Below are 19,524 nucleotides of genomic sequence, written 5' to 3'. Positions count from 1 at the left end.
GGTGTGGCTCATGTAGAAGGCATAGGCCTCCTAGGATTCATCCTCCCTAAGATCTTGCAATCAGGCCAGATGGATGGTTTCAATGGTGGCATTGCTAGTTGTGGTACATCAAGACCACTCCTCGACTTACAAGGATTTTTATGGCTACCAAGGCAAAGTGGAGCAAATCTTCTTTGATAGGATAGTTGAGGTCGGTGGGTACTATAAGTTCGAGAAAGTGTTCTTCTTTGTAAAGAGCTTAGAGTTTATAAATAAGTGGCACCAAGTGGTGAGGTTGGACATAACCAAGTGGCATTAGATGGAGTAGAGGAGGTGGTATCCATGAAGGAGATGGACTGGTTATAGAAGAAGAGGATGGCAAGGGTAGATTACTTTTTATTCAAGTGGTGAGGTTGGACATAACCAAGTGGCATTGGATGGAGTAGAGGAGGTGGTATCCATGAAGGAGATGGACTGGTTATAGAAGAAGAGGATGGCAAGGGTAGATTACTTTTTATTCAAAGATAGATTTTGATTACATTTCTCGAATACAAATTTGGAACATTACTTTTAATCAAACAAACTATAGCATCAAAGTCCTTAACTCTTGTCAACTCTTGCTGAGAAGATCCCCCATAGAATATTGCATTCTTGGAGGTCCATACTTCCCACATGCATGTAAAACTTGTGAAAGAGAACAAACAACTGCCCTCCTCTCTATAAGTCCCATGCTCTTCCTGCAATCAATAACCATTGAGACTCGGATAGAAAAAATTCAAGCACTTAATCCATCTCAACATCATCCCCTTATTAAAGTAAGGCAACCCCATGTCGAGTCTTCCTCTGTAGCTACACATCTGGGGTGCCATTGGATATATTACTTTGTCACTAATTTGTATCCCTTGTAGGCAAAGCTCTCATCACCTTCCATAAGAAGAAAGTTGCTTGCACATGCATATTAGTTTTTTTTCTTTCGAGAAATATATTAAGAATAAATCTTAATTATAGAGTTTCTTGTTTCCACTCTCCTTATTTAACTCCCATTATTAAAAAGTTCATTAGAACATACGTACACATTAGTTTGATACATCCATATGCATATTAAAGAACAAACGATGAGGAAACATTGTCATCAAAGTGCCAAAATCAAAATGCCTAGCAATTAGTATGCCCTGTAAATGGGAATGCCCAGAGAATGGTACATACAACTAATAAACGGAATGCCGAGAAATTGGCACTCTAGCCATTGGTACCTTGTTTAGCCAAGATAGTCCATGAAATTAGCCATGAGATCTAACATACATAAACTCGAGTATTCTAGTCCGAGGTTGTTTTTATTCCCATAACACCTCCCAATATATCTTGGCCACCCTTGCCTTTTGTAGATCTATTATTCCAAGTCCCCTCCCAATATATCTTGGCCACCCTTGCCTTTTGTAGATCTATTATTCCAAGTCCCCTCACTATCTTTAAGCCTATAAACTTATTCCAAGCAAGAAAAAAGTATATTCTCCTTTCCAAAGAAAAGCCTTCATGTAATATCTAATGCTTATCTCTGAATTCTAATAAAGGAAGATAGAAGTGTACATAAGCCATAAGAATCACCTTCAAAACTATACATAGGATAGAACTGTACATAAGCCATAAGAATCACCTTCAAAACTATACATAGGATAGAACTGTACATAAGCCATTAGAATCACCTTCAAAACTATAAATAAGATAGAACTGTACATAAGCCATAAGAATCACCTTCAAAACTATAACTCTAGAATGGAAATCTAGGTAAATATTATCCTATTGTTTAAATTATACTTTAGTCTAGGTAAGTAATCACTTAGTAGTATATTTTCTAGAAACTTCTACCCCCTATGGGACATCCCAAATGACTGAACACATGGCCCTTATGAATGACTTCACATCCCCACATGTTCACATCAAAAATGAATTAACCATTGATATACAAAGAAGCCTAGACTCTATATGAAAATTACACTTAGACCCTAAAGCATCAGCAAAGCATTGTATGAAAATTACACGTAGACCCTAAAGCATCAGCAAAGCATTGTATGAATGCAAAGGCTATTCGAACATTCTCATTAGATGCTTTAAAAAACATAATAAATTCATCTACAAAATATAAAATAATAAAGTGCTCCATTCTATTTATATTCAATCCCTTAATTTGGTCCTCAGAAGCAATTACCTCAAAATCTAGAAGTAGGGGATGTGGAATAACAACAAGAAAAAATCGTGCCAAAGGGTACCTTGTGTGACATACTAAGCATACAAGATCCAACAATCAATCCATTCAATAGCAGAATGGATCTGGCCCCAAAGCACAACACGCATATCAAATTGGTATCTCATGTTCAAATCCTAGCTTAGTTAACATTCTACTAAAGTACCCTAGCGAAGTTAAGAGGCATATGAAAATATATCTAAAGTTGGTTACACATAGCATGGGCACCCTTCCTTGCTTTGTCTATTGTATGGTCGCTTGCGACACACAAAAAAGTGGACTATAGGCTCCACAATAGCAACACACACAAGTTTTTTTGTGAAGAATCCAAAAACACCTTTTCACTTGACATTGAGATTGGCTATTGATAGGTGTGCCTGTTGATGTCTGGTGTTAGGTTGGTTGGCCATCTTTTTGGCATTCTTTGGTGTGAATGAGTTTTCAAAGTGGAGAGAGTGAGTGCTCTCGTGTGAGCATGAATAAAACGGGGGCATTGATGGGCACCCATTTTGTAGTCTGCAAAAGAGGGAGTGGAACTGTGGGTTGATGGGCACCCATCCAATGTGTGTAAGCGCAAGCGAGCTATGGTAGTGCGAGCTTGAACTGTGAAACCAAACTGCAAAGCTGCGATGGGGCAGTCCAAGATTGTGATGAAGCGTGCCCTTCGAGGTCTCTACGCGGGGCGTCACATCCAATTTGGCAACAAGATCTCCGAAGACGGAGGTAACAAGTAAGTGGTGCTTTGAAGAAGTGGGCTTCAGGTTACCATCCACTCATGACCTGCCTTCTTGTATGTATATATGCATGACCATCATCTACTTCCCAACAACCGTTGAAGCACAGATCAATCATTCTCATGCCTCATGACCTTTACTTGTATATGTGAATGCACATGCATTCATGTATGTGTATGTATGTATGCATGCATGTAATCACCAAAACACGTTTCTTGTTTTGAGACAATTTAAGGAGCACCATGTATTTTTTAATCCACTGTACGTTGGCTCTGGTAACTTCAAATGAAAAATTAAGCAGCTCTGTACAAGCCATCACCATGCTATCCTGGTTGGCTTGTCAGCTTGTGTCACGTGCACACCTTGATCTGCTGTGATGTGGACATGCTTCCCACTTGCAGCCGCAAGAGTAGGGTCAGGATGTGGACATACGGCTAACTTGTCTCCAAGTTGACCAGGCAAGAGAACATTATATAGAAAAGGATATTTACATCTTCTCTTCAATGCCATTAAAGAATCTAGCCCTGTATCACCCTTATTTATATCTCTTCTAGCAATTTGTACACATCTTTGGGGGCTGGTTGGCCTTTACGACTACAGCCATGGGTGTCAAAAATGCCCAAAAACTGCTAGAAGGGTTCACACGTGGTTGTGCAGCCCCTTGAGCTTATGGTAGACTGTTTGGGTGCTTGTATGGCTGTCCACAAAGCTGGCCTACACCTCATCCCCATATTCCATGGGTTGTTGCTTGTGTTTGGTACAGTGGGGTTCACACACAACTGACAGACTCATGCCTATGACCTGTGATTGGGGTTGTCCAGATGCTTGACTATACCCCATATTTCATTACATGACGTTAGTGGGTTACAGGTTTTGTCGGACGGGCATGACTTGAAGTTGCAAGACATACACGACTAGATTGACCGCCCTTGGTGGTACATCAGCGACTCTTTCCTAGGCAAGGGCTCAATGAAATGCACAATGCCCGGCCTTGGGTGTAACATGCCGAAGCTTGGTGATCTTGACAATCTTATAGATTAGCCTTGTGCATTTTTGTATGCAAGAGAGCGAGAGAGAGAGAGAGGTGGACAATGCATGGGATAGGGTCCCAAAACCACATATATGTGAACTACATGCTGCACGGACACCTTTAGTGTCATGTGTATGCACATGGACATGCATAATCCTAGGTTAATCTTTGTTTTGGGCAGCAGATAAACCCAGTTTTTGACATGATTAGGTCTTGTCAGGCAGCAGAACAGATCTAGGCGTACATGTATGAAGTTGGCTAGGTGACATTGGTGTTAGAGCTTGAGGCCGACTTTGCGATAGTGTTGCTGCTGATGCCCCACCCACCCTTATTGCATCGTGCATGGATGAAACCATCGCCTGTGTCTTGACCTTAAGATGGTGTGGTGACCATGCAACATTGTATCAGAATTAGGCTCTGATATGCTAAGTGTTGGTGGCGTCTGAAGAAGTGCACAGGTCCAAGGAGAGAAACGCAGCATGTGTTAAGACCCCCAAAAGCTGGTTGGTGTCAGGTAAACCCAAGGGGAAGGTTTAATGAGAGTTGGTAGCGAGTTGGGGCTGCCCAAGAAGCTTTTCTGGAGCACTCAAAGGGATGAAGTGCATCCAAGGGTGCCAGGATCAGTTTCAAGAAGAAGGATTCATGTTTGTGTTCAGGGACAGGGCAAGAAGGCAAGGGGACAAAGTGGAATAGATGCAGAGATCTCTACATCAGGAAGGGAAGGATGACATGGGAGACCATATGTGGAGATAGGGGATGATGACAGTCATCCAGGGTCATGTTGGAATCCCGTCATCAAGTTTAGCAAAAGGGGATGCCATGTGCGTGTACATGGACATGCTTAATCGGAGGCTAATCCCTGATTTGGGCAGCACAGATAAGCACAATTTTTGACATGATTAGGCACCGGAACAGATCGAGGTGGACAGGTATGAAGTTGGCTAGGTGTGGAGAGCTTCACTGGTGGTCAGCAACTTCTTTGGTATTATTTTTCCAAAGGACCTGGTGAGCCAGTAGTCGGCCAGGTCATTATGTGTTCCAAGGCCTAAGTAGAGATCATTGTAGATCATCTTACTCCCTATGGAGTTGGGTCATAGAGTAGGTGTTATGTTTCCTTTTCGGGAAGGCCAACGGCCACAGGATGTACCTTTTTGTACTATGTGAATATACTAAATACACACTCATCTCTCTCTCTCTCTCTCTATTCTCTGTCTATGTTGATTGTTCTTGCATCAAGAGCTCCTATGCAGTGCATAGGGCTAAAAGAAGACTATCCAAAGCTTCCGCATGTTTCATTTAGAACATCTTGAACAGCTTGTACGGTTGTCTATACAGTATGATCGGCAAATTGCAAAAATTCCAACCAAAAAAAAGTGAGGACTAGCAATGTCCAGGTGTGTTGGATATGTACATAGGAGAGCTGGCCATACATTTCAACGAGGTGCAAGAGCAAAAACGGTTATGATTTGAAGCCCTTCCTCCCACACTTGTGTGCCAAGCATCCTTAAGCCCACAATAGCTTGTTGACTTCCTAATCTTGGTGCTCTAGCTATTTTTGGAAACCCATGTGCTCACGAATTACCATTCGGATTATTTTAGCCTTGGCTGCACATTTTGATGGCCCGTTTTCAAATGGATGTTAAATTTGCGTTTCTGAACAGGGATTTATAGGAGGTATATGTTGAGCAACCTCTAGGATTTGAGATTCAGGGACACATAGATCATGTTTATTTATTGTGGAATTCTCTATATGGTCTCAAACAGGCACCTTGTGCTTGGTATGAGAAGATTGATGCCTTCTTGATTTCACTTGGCTTTGAGAGAGCGTATCCAGATTCAAGCCTTTATGTCTTTCTCTCTGACGGTGATATTTGTATCATTGTGCTATATGTGGATGACCTCATCCTTATAGGATCTGCTTCTCATAGTGTGCACAGGATTCTCTTGTCACAAATTTCTCGAACTCCCAAAGTGCTATTGCTTTGGCACAGAACCCGGTGATTTGTGGTCGATCCAAACATATCAAAGTGCATTATCACTTTGTTCGTGATTGGATCGAACTGAGTCTTCTTCGCTTGGTGTGTTGTTCTACCAAGGACAACCTTGGAGACCTCTTCACCAAACCGCTCCCTCTAGCTTCTTTGGAGGTCTTAATTTAGTGTGCCAGCAGTGGTCCACCCATTTGGCGTTGAAGAGGAGGTGTTGGAAATATTGTTCATCCCCAGATGGACTCCGTGAATGCTTGTATCTGGCCCATTTATAAGGCCTTGCATTGCATATTTATCTACTATTTTTTGCACTTTTTTGGGAGCATTTTTAGTAATTTTCTAGCGTTTTATGGAATTTTGTCCAGGTTGGCCTGCAGGACCTGGCCGACCAGCCTTTGAGGACCTATATAGTAGGTGCCTCAGTCCACATCATTATTATCTCCATTTTCAGCCCCGACTTGTACATACCAGCACTCGCGGACCTCCCTCGTGCTATACCTTGAATCATATTAAGGTTCTTGATCATCTGCAGTCTGCTATCTACACACCTGTGCTGTTTTATTCTCTATTTTCAGATTTACAGCAATAGCCCATAAATCTCACAGCATTGCAGGTCCCGCAGCTTCATATCAGAATATGTAAAGTTTCCATTCTCATACCTGGACTAGTAGTCACGCCTTGACTAGTAGTCACACCCACACTATTGTCATTGTGCGAGGACCAATCTCCACCCTAGCGGCGTCATACTTGCACCACAAGGGTATTGAAGGACGGAAAAACGCAAGCAGTTAAGAAGCATTAGGAAGGTTAGGCATTAGGTGAATCCTCAGCATTTAGCCCATGGAAGTTAGGTCAAAGGAGTACATTAGTGGCTTCTTGAGAACAGGAGGGTTAGGTGCCTTGATCAACCTCAATCATCAGTGTGTTAAGGGACGGGGGTATGCAAGGAAGGGGACATCATTGGAACCAGATGCACAGTTGCGAGGTGGAGTGAAGTTAGAATAGCGGCTGAGGAGATAGTGGAAGTTTTAGAAGTCAGTGAGTCCTTGTCCAAATACAGTAGTTTAGGAAGGAAGGATGACGGAGTATCCACTTCATCATCAAGTTTAGCAAGAGGGGATGCCACATGCACCCACATGGACATGGCTGCCCCACACATGTAATCCTTGGCATGGACAACCTCATAAGGGGATTTAGGAAACCAAAGGCACCTACAGCTAGTTGGGAAGCAAGTAGATCCAATGGACATCAGTTCAGTTCACACGTGCGAGCAAAAACACAACATATTCAAGTCGTGGAGCATTTTATGCAAGCCGACAGCATGAAGATGGACCGACTAGCTCATTTAGGGCCTATATAAGCATTGCTGTCATTTGTATCAAAATACCTTCTTTTCATAGAAGGTCATAAGTCTTATGAAGTTAGTAGAAGGCCAGAGGTCACCCTTTTGGGTAGGCAAAGGGCCAAGAAGTTGTACGGTCATTCGTGTCACCTTTTTGTACCGTAATACAGTGAACACTATATAGCCTCTCTCTCTCTCTTCTCTTTGTGTATCAGTGGTAGTCTGCATGAAGGTTCCTACAGAGTGCTTAAGGGCTGTGATCAAGGCATGAAGGCTTCCGCAAGTCACAGTAATCATGCACTTGCAATAGTTGACTTGGGAAATCTCCTATCATATTATCATGTATACCGAGTTCAAGCACTGGTCATCGTCATGCACGTTGTTTTCGGACAAGTTCCTTCATGGGAGCCGCCCATGAAGTCCAAGGAAACCCTACGTGTAAGACCCTTGTCTAGTAAACACTTGTGATTAAGCATAACATGGGAACATACACTTAACATAAAGACACTAGCATCTAGCTCACTGCCCAACCATAGAGCCATCCAGGCTCACCCTAGAGCATGGAGGCTAGTAGCATCAGAGACATGGCTCCATGTGCTAAGTTTTGGCATCCCATACCACCAAGACGCATCCCTCGGACATAAGCACGGAGTAGTTTGGAGTGTAGGGTTGAGGACTCTGTCTCAAACTGGCTTCGAAGGCTTCGAAAATCACTTGTATAGCCCCCTATAAATCAGGAGCTGTAAATACGTGCTCTTCTATAAGTACCTATCGTGTATTTGTGCTACTAGGATTTAAACCACAACCTTTGTGCCAGGCTCTAGTATGAGAGCGCTTGTTCATACCTGGTCTTGGAACGACAGTTTCACATTCACTCTACTCCAGGTGAATGAGGTTGGTGGTCTGGGCACTTTGATTCGTTCGACGAGTCTTGCATCAACATTCTACCCCGACACACATTATTTGCATTGCATGGAATATTGGGCTCGAAAGCCCTTGGAACTTTGTACGCAGATTAAATACTCCAATAATATACAACAGTATTTTTTTTTTGGGGGGGAGGGAGGGGGGTTCAGCCCGTTCGCAGTCCTAGTGGTGGTGTATTGTGTAGTCTCTATCTTTGCAGAGTTATCTTGTGTAGTGTTGTGTACTTACAATTATTTTTTGCATTGTTGTTGGTTCATATTTAAGTGTTGACGAGCTTGTTGTTCACGAGACGGTGCCGAGGGGACATTCACACCTAACGAGTGTTATTATATGGATGGGGCTTGGAACCAAAATATTCACTTTTCCCAAACTCGAACTTGTGCACTCTTCGAATCTAAGTGCTCTACCCTATCCAAACAGTCAACGCACACAAGTGCCGAAAAGAAGAGAAATTTGTAGGTTCCCTAGACTGTGATACCAACTATAGAACACTTGTTCCTATGTGCTAGAATTTTCCAAATTAGAAAGGAGAGTGCGGCAAAATCACACATATAGCACACACGAGTCCTAAATGATTGCTCTGTATTATTATTATTGTCACATGCAAGCCATGCATTGAGGCAATGTGACACACTAACTCATCATCAGAGCCACACTTGTACACGAGCTACGTAGGTCTTTCCAGCCTTAGGTGTCAGAGTCTATCTCTTAAACCCACTTGGAGAACAATCAATGCATATAGGTCACCTTAGCACAGCAACCATTTAGAAGCATTTAGGAGTTGCTTAGCAAAGGGATTAAAGGCTCTAGGCTAGCCCTTGGGCCAGCCTATGAAGCCTTGCATGAGGGCCATCATGGGTCTCACCAAAAAGGGACATATAAGTGTCTTGTACCAGTTGGCAGCCCTACAAAGGCTCAGACAGCTAGTCAGCAGCCTCATGTAGAGTTGGCCAGAAGTAGGAAAGCAGCTCTGATTCACACGTGTGACAAATGATCGACCAGTAGCACATGCATATAAAAGAAGTCCGCTCAGCCTTTGCATAAATCATCTCATTCTTCATAGAATTTAGCAATTATACATTGTAGAGTTGTGTGCTTGAGACTTTGGTCTTGTGCATACATCAATTCAGCCAAGCACTCTTTGTGCTACAGTCCAAGGCAGCCCGAAGCTATCTTCAGCATTCAGCCTTCAGTACTGCATCTCCCTTAGCAGATCTGGGTTTGCATAAGGCTCTCCAAAGTGGCTTCTCAGTTATCTTGAACCCATTTGATGGTTAAGCAGACGTTTGGTCTACATTGTCCTTGCATTTGGCAATCCTCCGTCAATCATCTTCAATAAGTTTTTTGCATTGTAAAAGAAGTTATCCAAAGCAATAAAACCGTTCAAACAAGGTCATAACCATGGCACAACCGTTCGGGAAGTTGGTAGTAGAGAAGCTAAAACAGTTTCTTTAGGGTTGGATACAAACATTCGGTTTCTTGTACGGAATTTCAAACCTCAGTCATATGAGCGGGCTTTGACTATGGCTCTAGAATTTAGAATTGATGCTAAACGGAGGCTTCTTGCTAGTGTCTTGATCACTCTAGAGTTTCTTTTATGCTCAAGCCCTCTTTGATTTTCTGGCACATATTTTCTTGTGAAATCGAACAGGAATTGAGGTGAGGATGGGTACCCAATGTGTAGGTGGTCACTTGTGTTCGGCAATTGAGCCAAGGGCCTACTTTTGGTATCAAGGGTGGAGCAACTGGAGGTGGATATAATATAGCCAGGTGATTCCCATGGATGAGTGCAACCTGCATATTGTTGGGTATGGGAGAAGCTTTGCACACAAACACACACACACACACACACACAAAGCTTGAATAGAGAAAACGTGAGTGAGAGTGAGAGCTGGAAAAGTTGTACTTGATAATGATAATGTGAAAGTACAAAGTACAATATAAAAGACCTAAGCCTGAAAGGCCAACACATTGGAGTGTGTTTCCCTAGGGAAAAAAACCATGTCCAGTCAGGGTAAAAAGTGCCTATGGATAGATCTTGTTCACACCAGATACTTCCTGAGAGTACAGCTAACAACCCCCCTTGAAGTGAACGATGTGAACATGAACATGGTGTAGCATACTACCCTGGTAGAGGTTGTAGGTTTAAAGCTTTGCGAAAAGCTTCAAACTTATCTCTAGAAAGAGGCTTAGTAAATCCATCTATGCCACATTGGCCTATGTAGGCACATAAGTCAAGTCAATCTCTCCAGCATGGAGCCTCTCCTTGACATAACGGTAATGTACCTCGATATGCTTTGTGCCAGCATGAAATACGGGATTCCGAGCAACTGCCAAAGCACTCTGACTGTTAGTGTAGATGGTGGTAGAAGACGACTGTCTAATACCAAGATCAGTTAATAGACATCCTAGCCAAACACATTCCGCAGTAGTTGTAAAGACTGCCCTGTATATTCAGCTTCACAACTAGAAGTGGCCATTGTAGGTTGGTCCTTGCTGAGTCATGAAATGCATAAACCACCAAGAAGAAAATAGTTTCCACTGGTAGACACTCGCATGCTATAGCATCTTGCCCAGTCACTGTGTGTAAAAGCAATCAAGCACAATGTAGACGAGTTGCCATAAAAGAGCGCAAAGTCGATGGTGTAACGAAAGATAGGCTTTACATGCCCGCAAATGTTGGGCTATGCATGAATCTGCTCATCTGTGAAACAACAAAATGAACATCTAGATGGGTAGTGCATAGATAAATAAGGCATCCCAGAGCTTGTTGATAAGTGGCGGCATCAAATGGCTCACCAGCATCCTCAAGTGAAAGTTTTAAACTTGGTTCCATAGTAGTAGAAATAGGTTTACAATTTATCATTTGGAAACGCTCAAGGAGTTGCTCAATGTATCTCCGTTGAGATAGTGCGGGAATATGTGAATATGAAGCGGAAGCAAGTAGAAATCAAACAAGAGGATGTAAACGGCCAAGAACTGAAATATTGAATTGAATTATGAATGAACAATGTCCATGCTTATATACATATCTGTAGAGTCAATCTATTGTAGCAAAAGGCTACTAATTTGGACAAATGGTAAAATGCCTAAAAAAGCCTAAAATTAAGCTATAAAATAGCTGAAAAATATGGAAAAAAATCCCTAATAAAATGGGCTCGAGATATCTCGAGGAAGAGGTTTGGTGAAGACATCAACAAGGTTGTCCTGAGAAAGGCAATACTCCAGTGTAATGATGCCGTTGGCAACTAGCTCACGAACGAAGTGAAAGTGGACCTCAATATGTTTGGTCTTACCATGGAAGGATGAAGTTCAAGCCAATGCCAAGGCACTCCGGCTTTCCGAGACCAGATGGTGGATAGCTTACCAATAGATGGCAGCAGTTGGTAGGAACTTTCCAGTACTGATGTTGGTGGTTCTTGTGTTCGTGAGTCAGAGGAAACTGAACAGGTCACTTATGCTCTAATGTCTCGTCGTGTTCGGGACAAAGAACCTCCAGTAGATGAGGATGTTCTTTCCACGGGGACCTTTCGGAAAGCTAGGCAGGTGGCAGCTGATTACTTGCAGAAGGAGGTGGTTTCTCCAGGCTTTGTGGTTCCGGATTCAGAGGGGATGGTTGACAGGTTTCAGAAGGCCTTGCGTGGTGTTCATCAGGTTTCCAGGACTTGTTTTTGCATCGTAACAGGTGTTGATCCTTGTGGGCTGTGTGATGCCTCTTTGACTCAGAAGTAGAATGGTTCATTGATCTGGTTGATGGACACCAGATTGGACGTGAGCTTCCTGATGAGGCAGTTGAGCTCATGGTTGCGGATGACTCTTTGGGAGGCAGGATTGCGTTTCCTGTGGTTTCTGCGGCATGCGAAGGATCATGGACTCTTGTACACAGGAGGGGGATTGTTGGATGGAGTCCGACTCCACGGTTGGAGTGACTTGGTTTGGGGAGGAGATCCGGACACGAGGAGATCTACTTCAGGCCCAGGAGCAGTTTTCCGGAGCAGTAAGAAGCAGTCATCTTTTGCCTTGTCAAGCATAGAGGCAGAGTACCGGGCTGCTTGTGATGTTGCTTGTGAGGTGGTGAGGATGCAGAGGGTGCATTGCATGTTTGGGCTTCCACTGGCGGAACCCATGGTCATCCAGAGGCACTTTGTTCGTGAACAGATCGTTGCTGATGACATCTTGCTAGAGTTCTGTTCTACGGAGGACAGTACGGTGGACCTCTTCACGAAGTTGCTCTCTCAGGATTTGCTCAGGCGGCACCCCAGCTCCCTGTGGTTGGTTGCACAGCCAGGAGCTGAGAGGGGGTGTTAGAAGTCATCTCTTGTCCAGTTTTATACACCAAGGCCTTTGTTGTGGGTGTGCACGCCCTTATGAGGTGTTTTATCATTTTTCCCCACTCTCCGCATTTTTTCCTATTTTTCCCATTTTTTCTGTGGCTTGGGAGGCAGCCTTGTAGTGGCAGGAGGACCTTGAGCCTGGTCGACTGCATCTGTGAGATGGCCGACTGCACCTCATGAGTCGTTGGACTCTTCTGCTGCTGGCCGACCCATCTTGATGTTGGCCGACTGTGGTTATCCAGTCGTGAGGATTCTTGTGTCCAGTCGGCTGCCTATAGCAGGCCAACTGCCGATGTGGGGGCATATAAATAGGCCCCCAGCCCCTTTGCCACTTGTGTATCATATCGGGATCTTCTTGTGTATATCAGAGCAGAGTTACACGCCTACATCTCTCTCTCTCTCTTGTGCTGTATTTTTTCTGCATGCGTTTTTGCTCGTGTCCCAGATCTGGTCATCATCTCCGCTGCGTATTCTGACAGAGGCTGGAAGCACCACTGTCAAGAATCCACTCCCGGGTATTCTTTGCAGTGAAGCCAACTGCCTCCTCGCTCGAAGACGATAAAGCATCGGAGTCCATCATCTCTAAGTGCACAAATGCCGGAGTCTTTGCAGCTGAGGCTGAAGAATCAGCACTCTTCCCAGTCTGCTTAGGACACTTTCTCCAATAGTGGCCTTTCTCGCCACAATCGTTTCAGGTCCTCTTGGCCTTCAGTTTCTCTCGATCTACACAGGCTTCTTCTCCGAAGACTTCTCCGATGAAGCCTTCCCTTTGCCCTTGGTTGTTATTCCGGCATTACGACCGCTGGCCAGTTGACCTCTGAACCTCCACCCTGAGGAGGGTTCGTGAATCTTTCCTCGTGGTCCAAGACCATGGGCACAAGCTCCTCCCATGTAATGGTGCTTAGCCTGCCACTGGTAATCAAAGAAGAGTAGAAAGCGAAATATTGAGAAGGCAAGTGTGACAACAAAGTGATGGGCATATCCTCCGACGATATTTCCTTCCCAGCCTGAAGGACTTCCTGCTGAAGGGCTTGTAGCTTGATAATATGCTCCCGCATCGTCGATGACTTTACAGGGTTCATAACCCGCATTTTTACTTCCAAGGAAATCCTCTTCATGGGCGATACCCTGTTATAAAGAGAAGCCAAGTGCTACCATATGCCTCTGGCCAGCATCATATGCTCTACATGATTGATTACCTGTGGTGTGCAGTTGAGGAAGATAAAAGAACGGACCCTAGCGTTGACACGATCCCATAGCTGTGCCTGTGCCTCGCGGTCCTTTCGGGTTGACGGTAACTCCCCTTATTCTACCTCCGGCCGTGGAACCCCAACAACGATGAAATCGAATCCCAACAACGATGAAATCAGCAAGGTCATATGACTCCAGAACAGATTCCATCATAACCTTCCATATGCCGTAGTTGTTCCCGTCCAACTGACGGTCCACCAGGAACGTGGGGAGTGTAGGGATCTTCACATGCTTCTCAGCCATCTCTAGTAAATCTGCCATTCCGGGGATGTAACTGAAAAAGGGTGGGTGGGTAGGAAAAAAAAGAACTTACACCTGCAAGTGGCTATCGAGCAAATCAGCCTGCCTTTCTCTTGCTTCTCCTCTTCCCGAACAGTCCACCAATCAGCAACACAACAATCCCCCTCTTGCTCACACAAATCCCAAGATCTATCAAGAGCCTAGAGCTCTGATACCATGTCAGAATATGCAGCGGAGATGATGACCAAATCTGAGAACACAAGAGCAAGTACAGTGCAAAAAATAGACAGCACAAGAGAAGGAGAGAGAGAGGCGTGTAACTATGCTCTATATACACAAGAAGATCCCGAAAATGGAAGATACAATGGCATGGGGCAATGGGGCCATTTTATATGGCCCCAAGCATGCGGTCGGCCTGTAGAAAGGCAGCTGACAGGGCCTGAATCTCCACGACTAGCAAAATCCTCCAGTCGGCCAGCTGTACTCAGTCGGCCAGCATCCATGTGAGGTCGGGGACTTGAAGGATCAGTTGACTGGCATATGGGTCCTCCTGCCACCACATGGCAACCACCCAAGCCAAGAAAAATAGGGAAAAATGGGGGAAAAATATGGAGAGTGGAAAAAATGAGAAAACACCTAATAAGGGCGGGCACACCCACAACAGAGGCCCTGGTGTATCGGTATAGACAGGAGATGACTTCTAATAGGTACGGGCCATCTCATGAACAGTCCTGTTCTTGTGTTCAACCACACCATTGTGTTGAGGAGAGTGATGTGTGGAAAATTGACGGCGTATACCTTTTTGTGAACAAAAATTATGGAAGGCTTAGAAGATGATTTCTCCTCCATTGTTGGAGCTAACTTGTGGAACCTTCTGTGTGGTCGCAGTCTTGACCAAAGTCACCCACTCTTGAAAGCGGGAGAAAGCTTGAGATTTTTCTACCAAGAGATAAACCCAAACTTTGAATCATCAACAATAAGCATAAAGTACCTGGCTCCTCCTTGGGAAGTAGTCCGCATGGGGCCGCACATGTCCATATGAATGAGCTCCGGAATATGAGAAGCCTGATGAGTAGCCTCATGAGTAAAGGCATCTCGGTGTTGCTTGCCATGAAGACAAGTCACACACGTGGAGTGGGAAGGTTTCAATGGTGGAAGACCCTCGACCATCTGCTGAGAAGACAGCAGCTGGAGAGAAGCATAATTCAGATGCCCAAAGCGAGCATGCCACAAATCCGTATCCACATGAGCTACCAAGGCATGATAGTTGTGAAGAAGTTCCAAATGCCCAAAGCGAACATGCCACAAATCCGTATCGACATGAGCTACCAAGGCATGATAGCTGTGAAGAAGTTGCAGTAGATGCGATTGGCACTCAATCAAAGAGCCACCAAAATCCTTCAACCGATAAAGACCGCCTACTTGGACACCTAGGGCAACAATCTGCAAGGTGCTGGTGTCAATGATCTCAAGGACGGAACTATCAAAGTAGACACCATATCCTTTCTCCGCAATGCGAAAACTTGAGAGGAGATTATTGGAGAGGTTGGGAATATGAAGCACATCCCAAATGATGGGCTCACTTTGGAATTTGATCCTATGATTTAGAGCTATTTGGACGCCCTCCCTTTGCGGATAAAAGGTTGGCCTGAGAATGAGTTTTGTCGCACATTACCAACCGAATAGTCCTCCAAGTTGGAAGCATCACCAATGGACATTGTCGAAGAGTTGGGACGAATGTCATGAAGAATGGTCCTGTCAAGAGTCATGTGAGTAGAACACCCACTATCAACCACCCAATCCGTAAGATGTGAGGTGGAAGGAACAAGAGAGTCAAAGGGAAGCTTCTCAATACCGATGAAGACAGTCTCCTTGGTGGAAAAGGATTTTTGAGTTTGGTTGGTGGATGAAGAGATTTGATTGGGGGGTTTCTTAGCAGAACCATTTTCTCTCTTCTTCTTGTGACAATCAGGCTGAATGTGACCTTTGAGACCACAATAATAACAAGTAAACTCCTTATGAGCGGGACTGTTGGCACGTTTGTGCTCGTGGAAACCTTGGACTGCCATTTGCTTTTGCCCTTAGCTTGAAGAAGGGTCTCGGAAGTACCCTAGCTGGTCTTCTTTCTCATGGCCCTATCTTGAAGCATGCCAACAATGGTATGTAGAGCAGGAGTAGAAGGAAGAGGCGATAGTGTCACAAAAAGCGGAGAAAGTCTCGGGCAATTTGGCGAGGAGCTGATTGACAAAGTCCTCGTCAGTAGCTTTGCTCCCCAAAGAGACCAATTGCTTCTGAATGGTTATGAACTTTGTAACAGAATCCATGACGTTAGTAGTATCGGCGCTGATTCTCCAAGGCTCCATGACGTTAGTAGTATCGGCGCTGATTCTCCAAGGCTTGTAACAGAATCCATGACGTTAGTAGTATCGGCGCTGATTCTCCAAGTTCTCACAGTGATACCTCCTTTGGATGGTATCCCACAATTCTTCTGCAGTTTCCTCATCATTGTCATCAAATTGATGAGCAATAGAGGGTTTTATGTTGAAGAAGATGAAGGCATGAGCCCTTCCATCTTTGTCAGCCCAGACATCAATCTTAGCTTGAGGAGACGGTGATACCTCCTTTGGATGGTATCCCACAATTCTTCTGCAGTTTCCTCATCATTGTCATCAAATTGATGAGCAATAGAGAAGAAGATAAAGGCATGAGCCCTTCCATCTTTGTCAGCCCAGACATCAATCTCAGCCTAAGGAGACGTAGCATCGGGAGAGGCATCAATACCAAAAACAATACCCATAGCCGATGATACCGAAGGAGAGTCTTCATCTGTAGTACCCAATTAAGATAATTGGTTCCATCTAAGATGGATTCCTTGGGAAGTTGAGGAATGGATGAAGAGATAACAGTTGGTGTAGAAGCCATGGAACCCTCCTCTTCAACTGGTAGCAAGAAAAATCTGCAAATAGGAACCCCAGGGCTGCCTACACTCCCTAGAAGCTAGGTGAGGGGTTGGAAAGAGGTAGAAGGGTGTAGAAGCTGAGAAAGCTTGGCTAGAAGGGCCTCCTTTGAAGGCGGGGAGGGCTGGGAATGAAAAATGCAGAAAAGGGGGCTGCAGAAAAAAAGCGCAGGTTTTAGGGTTGGCCAAGATGAAGGAAAGAGGCTGAAAATAGCCTAGAATCAGTGCCAAGAGAAGTGCTGATGTCTCCTTGAAGGAGATCTCCAAAACGCAACACCAGAGGAGCTAAGGAGAAAAAAAACGCAGGCTGAAAACTCTCCTCGCTGATCTGTGGAAGCACAAGATCTCTAATATCATGTGAGAATATGGTGAATATGAAACGGTGAATTATGAATGAACAATGTCCCTGCTTATATACATATCTGTATATCTGTAGAGCCAATCGGCTGTAGCAAAAAGCTACTAATTTGGACAAATGGTAAAATGCCTTAAAAAAACCTAAAACTAAGCTATAAAATAGCTGAAAAATATGGGGAAAATCTCTAATTACATCAGATAAATATCTGGATAAAAAGTGATATAAAAATAATCTTGATCTTCTTGGGTTGCATTGGGCCGCATTGGTTATTTTTATTTTTAATTTAAAAAAAAAGGATTCTTTTTGAGTTTGCCCCTCTTCGACCCTTATTTTGGCAGATTTTTGGACCCTTTTTTTTTGGCAATTTACCTAATTTGTATTTTCCTCTTGTTTGGGATAGGTCGCGGCGATCTTGGAAACCCAACCGACAGAAGAGACGGCTTTTCAGTATTGGATTGGACCGATATGTTTGGCTGGATGTGACTACACACGCTCTCCGTTGTATGGACCGTGTAGGAGGGCTTGATGAGTATATGCTCAAACTACCATTAAAGGATCTTCATTCAGAGAAGCTACTGTATTTAAGGAAGCGCATAGCAGGATCTTATGAGAAGAGAACAATGGTCCCACCTGATTTAGAAAAGAAGATCAAGGCAGTCATGGAATGGAGTCTGGAGCAGAAAAAAAAAAAAGCAGAACAGCCAGGTGAAGAGGAAGAAGAAGAAGCAGAAGGCAAGGAGCCTTTTCAAGATTTGACTGCTAAACCAGTAGAGGATGACTACATAAGCCAAATGTTTGCAAAGTTCAGTATAAAGCAGGAGCAGGCTTCTGAAGATGGTAACGTGGGTGTAGGTGGGTTTCCCTTTCCCTTTGGAACACATAAAGCACCTGGTCCAAGCTCTGAACCCCCCCGACCTAGCCGTGAAGAGTTTCCGGAAAATCTGTTTTCTGATATGTAGTTTTTGGTCCTGGTAAAAGAGTTTTGGATTTGGTGGCAGGGTAGTTTTAGCTCATGCCTTTCTTAGTAGTAAGAGTTATACAAAGACAACATAAATTTGCCACAATTGGTTGTGAAGCATACTGAGTTGATTTTACATGCCAGCCTCCAGGCTTTTTGTTGAAGCGTCACACTGCCTTTTTGGCTGTTTGACTGATACGGAAGATGGGTGTTTTTTAAAAAGGTGTCTTGCACTTACAAGTTGATGGAATTTTTCTTGTTTGGGATTAGAAGGGTGAAGCCCATATTTTGTATGCAAAGTCAGAATCGCTAAAGAACCATAGGGATTGTCTTGTGTTTGTATTTTCTTGCAGTTGAATCAACATTGATGCTTTTATCATCATGCAAATATTTAAGGTCAGACTTGACAATGAACAGATGCAAGAAACCTAATTTAAGATAAGTTTTGTTATCAATTATGGCTATCAAGAGCTTCCATTGATTGATGCCAATTGTTCTTAGGTGTTTGTTAGTGCACATGCCCATGGATGGATTCAATATTTGTCCGAGTTTTCTCATTAAAATGCTACACCACATCGCAGGCTTCTAATATTTCTTAGAAGTTTAAAAATACTTCCTTTAAGGTGAAGAGTCATCTTTTTGTACACAGAATTCTAAATACCAGCAAAATATGAAGACCTTCAACGAGCTGGAAGGACTCAATGTCCTTTTACTTTTCACTAATACACGCGCACGCGCGCACACGCACACGCACACGCACACGCACACGCTTTTTTTTTTTGTGGAATTACGCACGCACATGCACATGTACACGTGCGTGCACGCACACACACACGTGTTAAGAGTCATCTTTTTTTGCCTAGCCCCAATAGTAGCATTGGTGGTGTCCAATTTAAGATAATGATCCTTGGGTTTGGGGAACACCTAGTCAATTTGAGGCTTTACTCCGGGAAAGGTCTCCAACCCATGCAAGTCGATAATATTGGCGAATATAACAGGCAATGGCATTATTTTTCATCTTCTTCATGTTAGTAGTGACAAAGATGTCAGCAATCTCGACAACATCTCCTTCCATCAAGGTTTGCCAAGCTCCGCACGATATGGCTTCACATAATAAGGTTTAGTAGTAGTGACAAGGATGTCAGCAATCTCGACAAATCTTCTCAAGAGTCAAGACAAGAAGTC

General features: G+C 43.8%; 1 protein-coding gene across 1 annotated transcript; it reads left to right on the top strand.

Moving 5' to 3' along the window:
* The first annotated feature begins 2,715 nt into the window (after positions 1-2,715).
* LOC147618807 (Ribosomal L28 family) lies at positions 2,716-18,562 on the top strand. The gene is made up of 2 exons (XM_086773874.1): positions 2,716-2,951; positions 17,782-18,562. The coding sequence occupies exons 1-2, from the start codon at positions 2,851-2,853 to the stop codon at positions 18,338-18,340; spliced, it is 660 nt and encodes a 219-aa protein (XP_086630000.1). The 5' UTR covers positions 2,716-2,850; the 3' UTR covers positions 18,341-18,562.
* Positions 18,563-19,524: the final 962 nt, after the last annotated feature.

Source organism: Cibotium barometz, chromosome 34, assembly GCF_041138505.1.
Source record: "Cibotium barometz isolate CiBa-2024 chromosome 34, ASM4113850v1, whole genome shotgun sequence".
NCBI lineage: Eukaryota > Viridiplantae > Streptophyta > Polypodiopsida > Cyatheales > Cibotiaceae > Cibotium > Cibotium barometz.
This window is presented reverse-complemented; position numbering and strand designations above follow the sequence as displayed.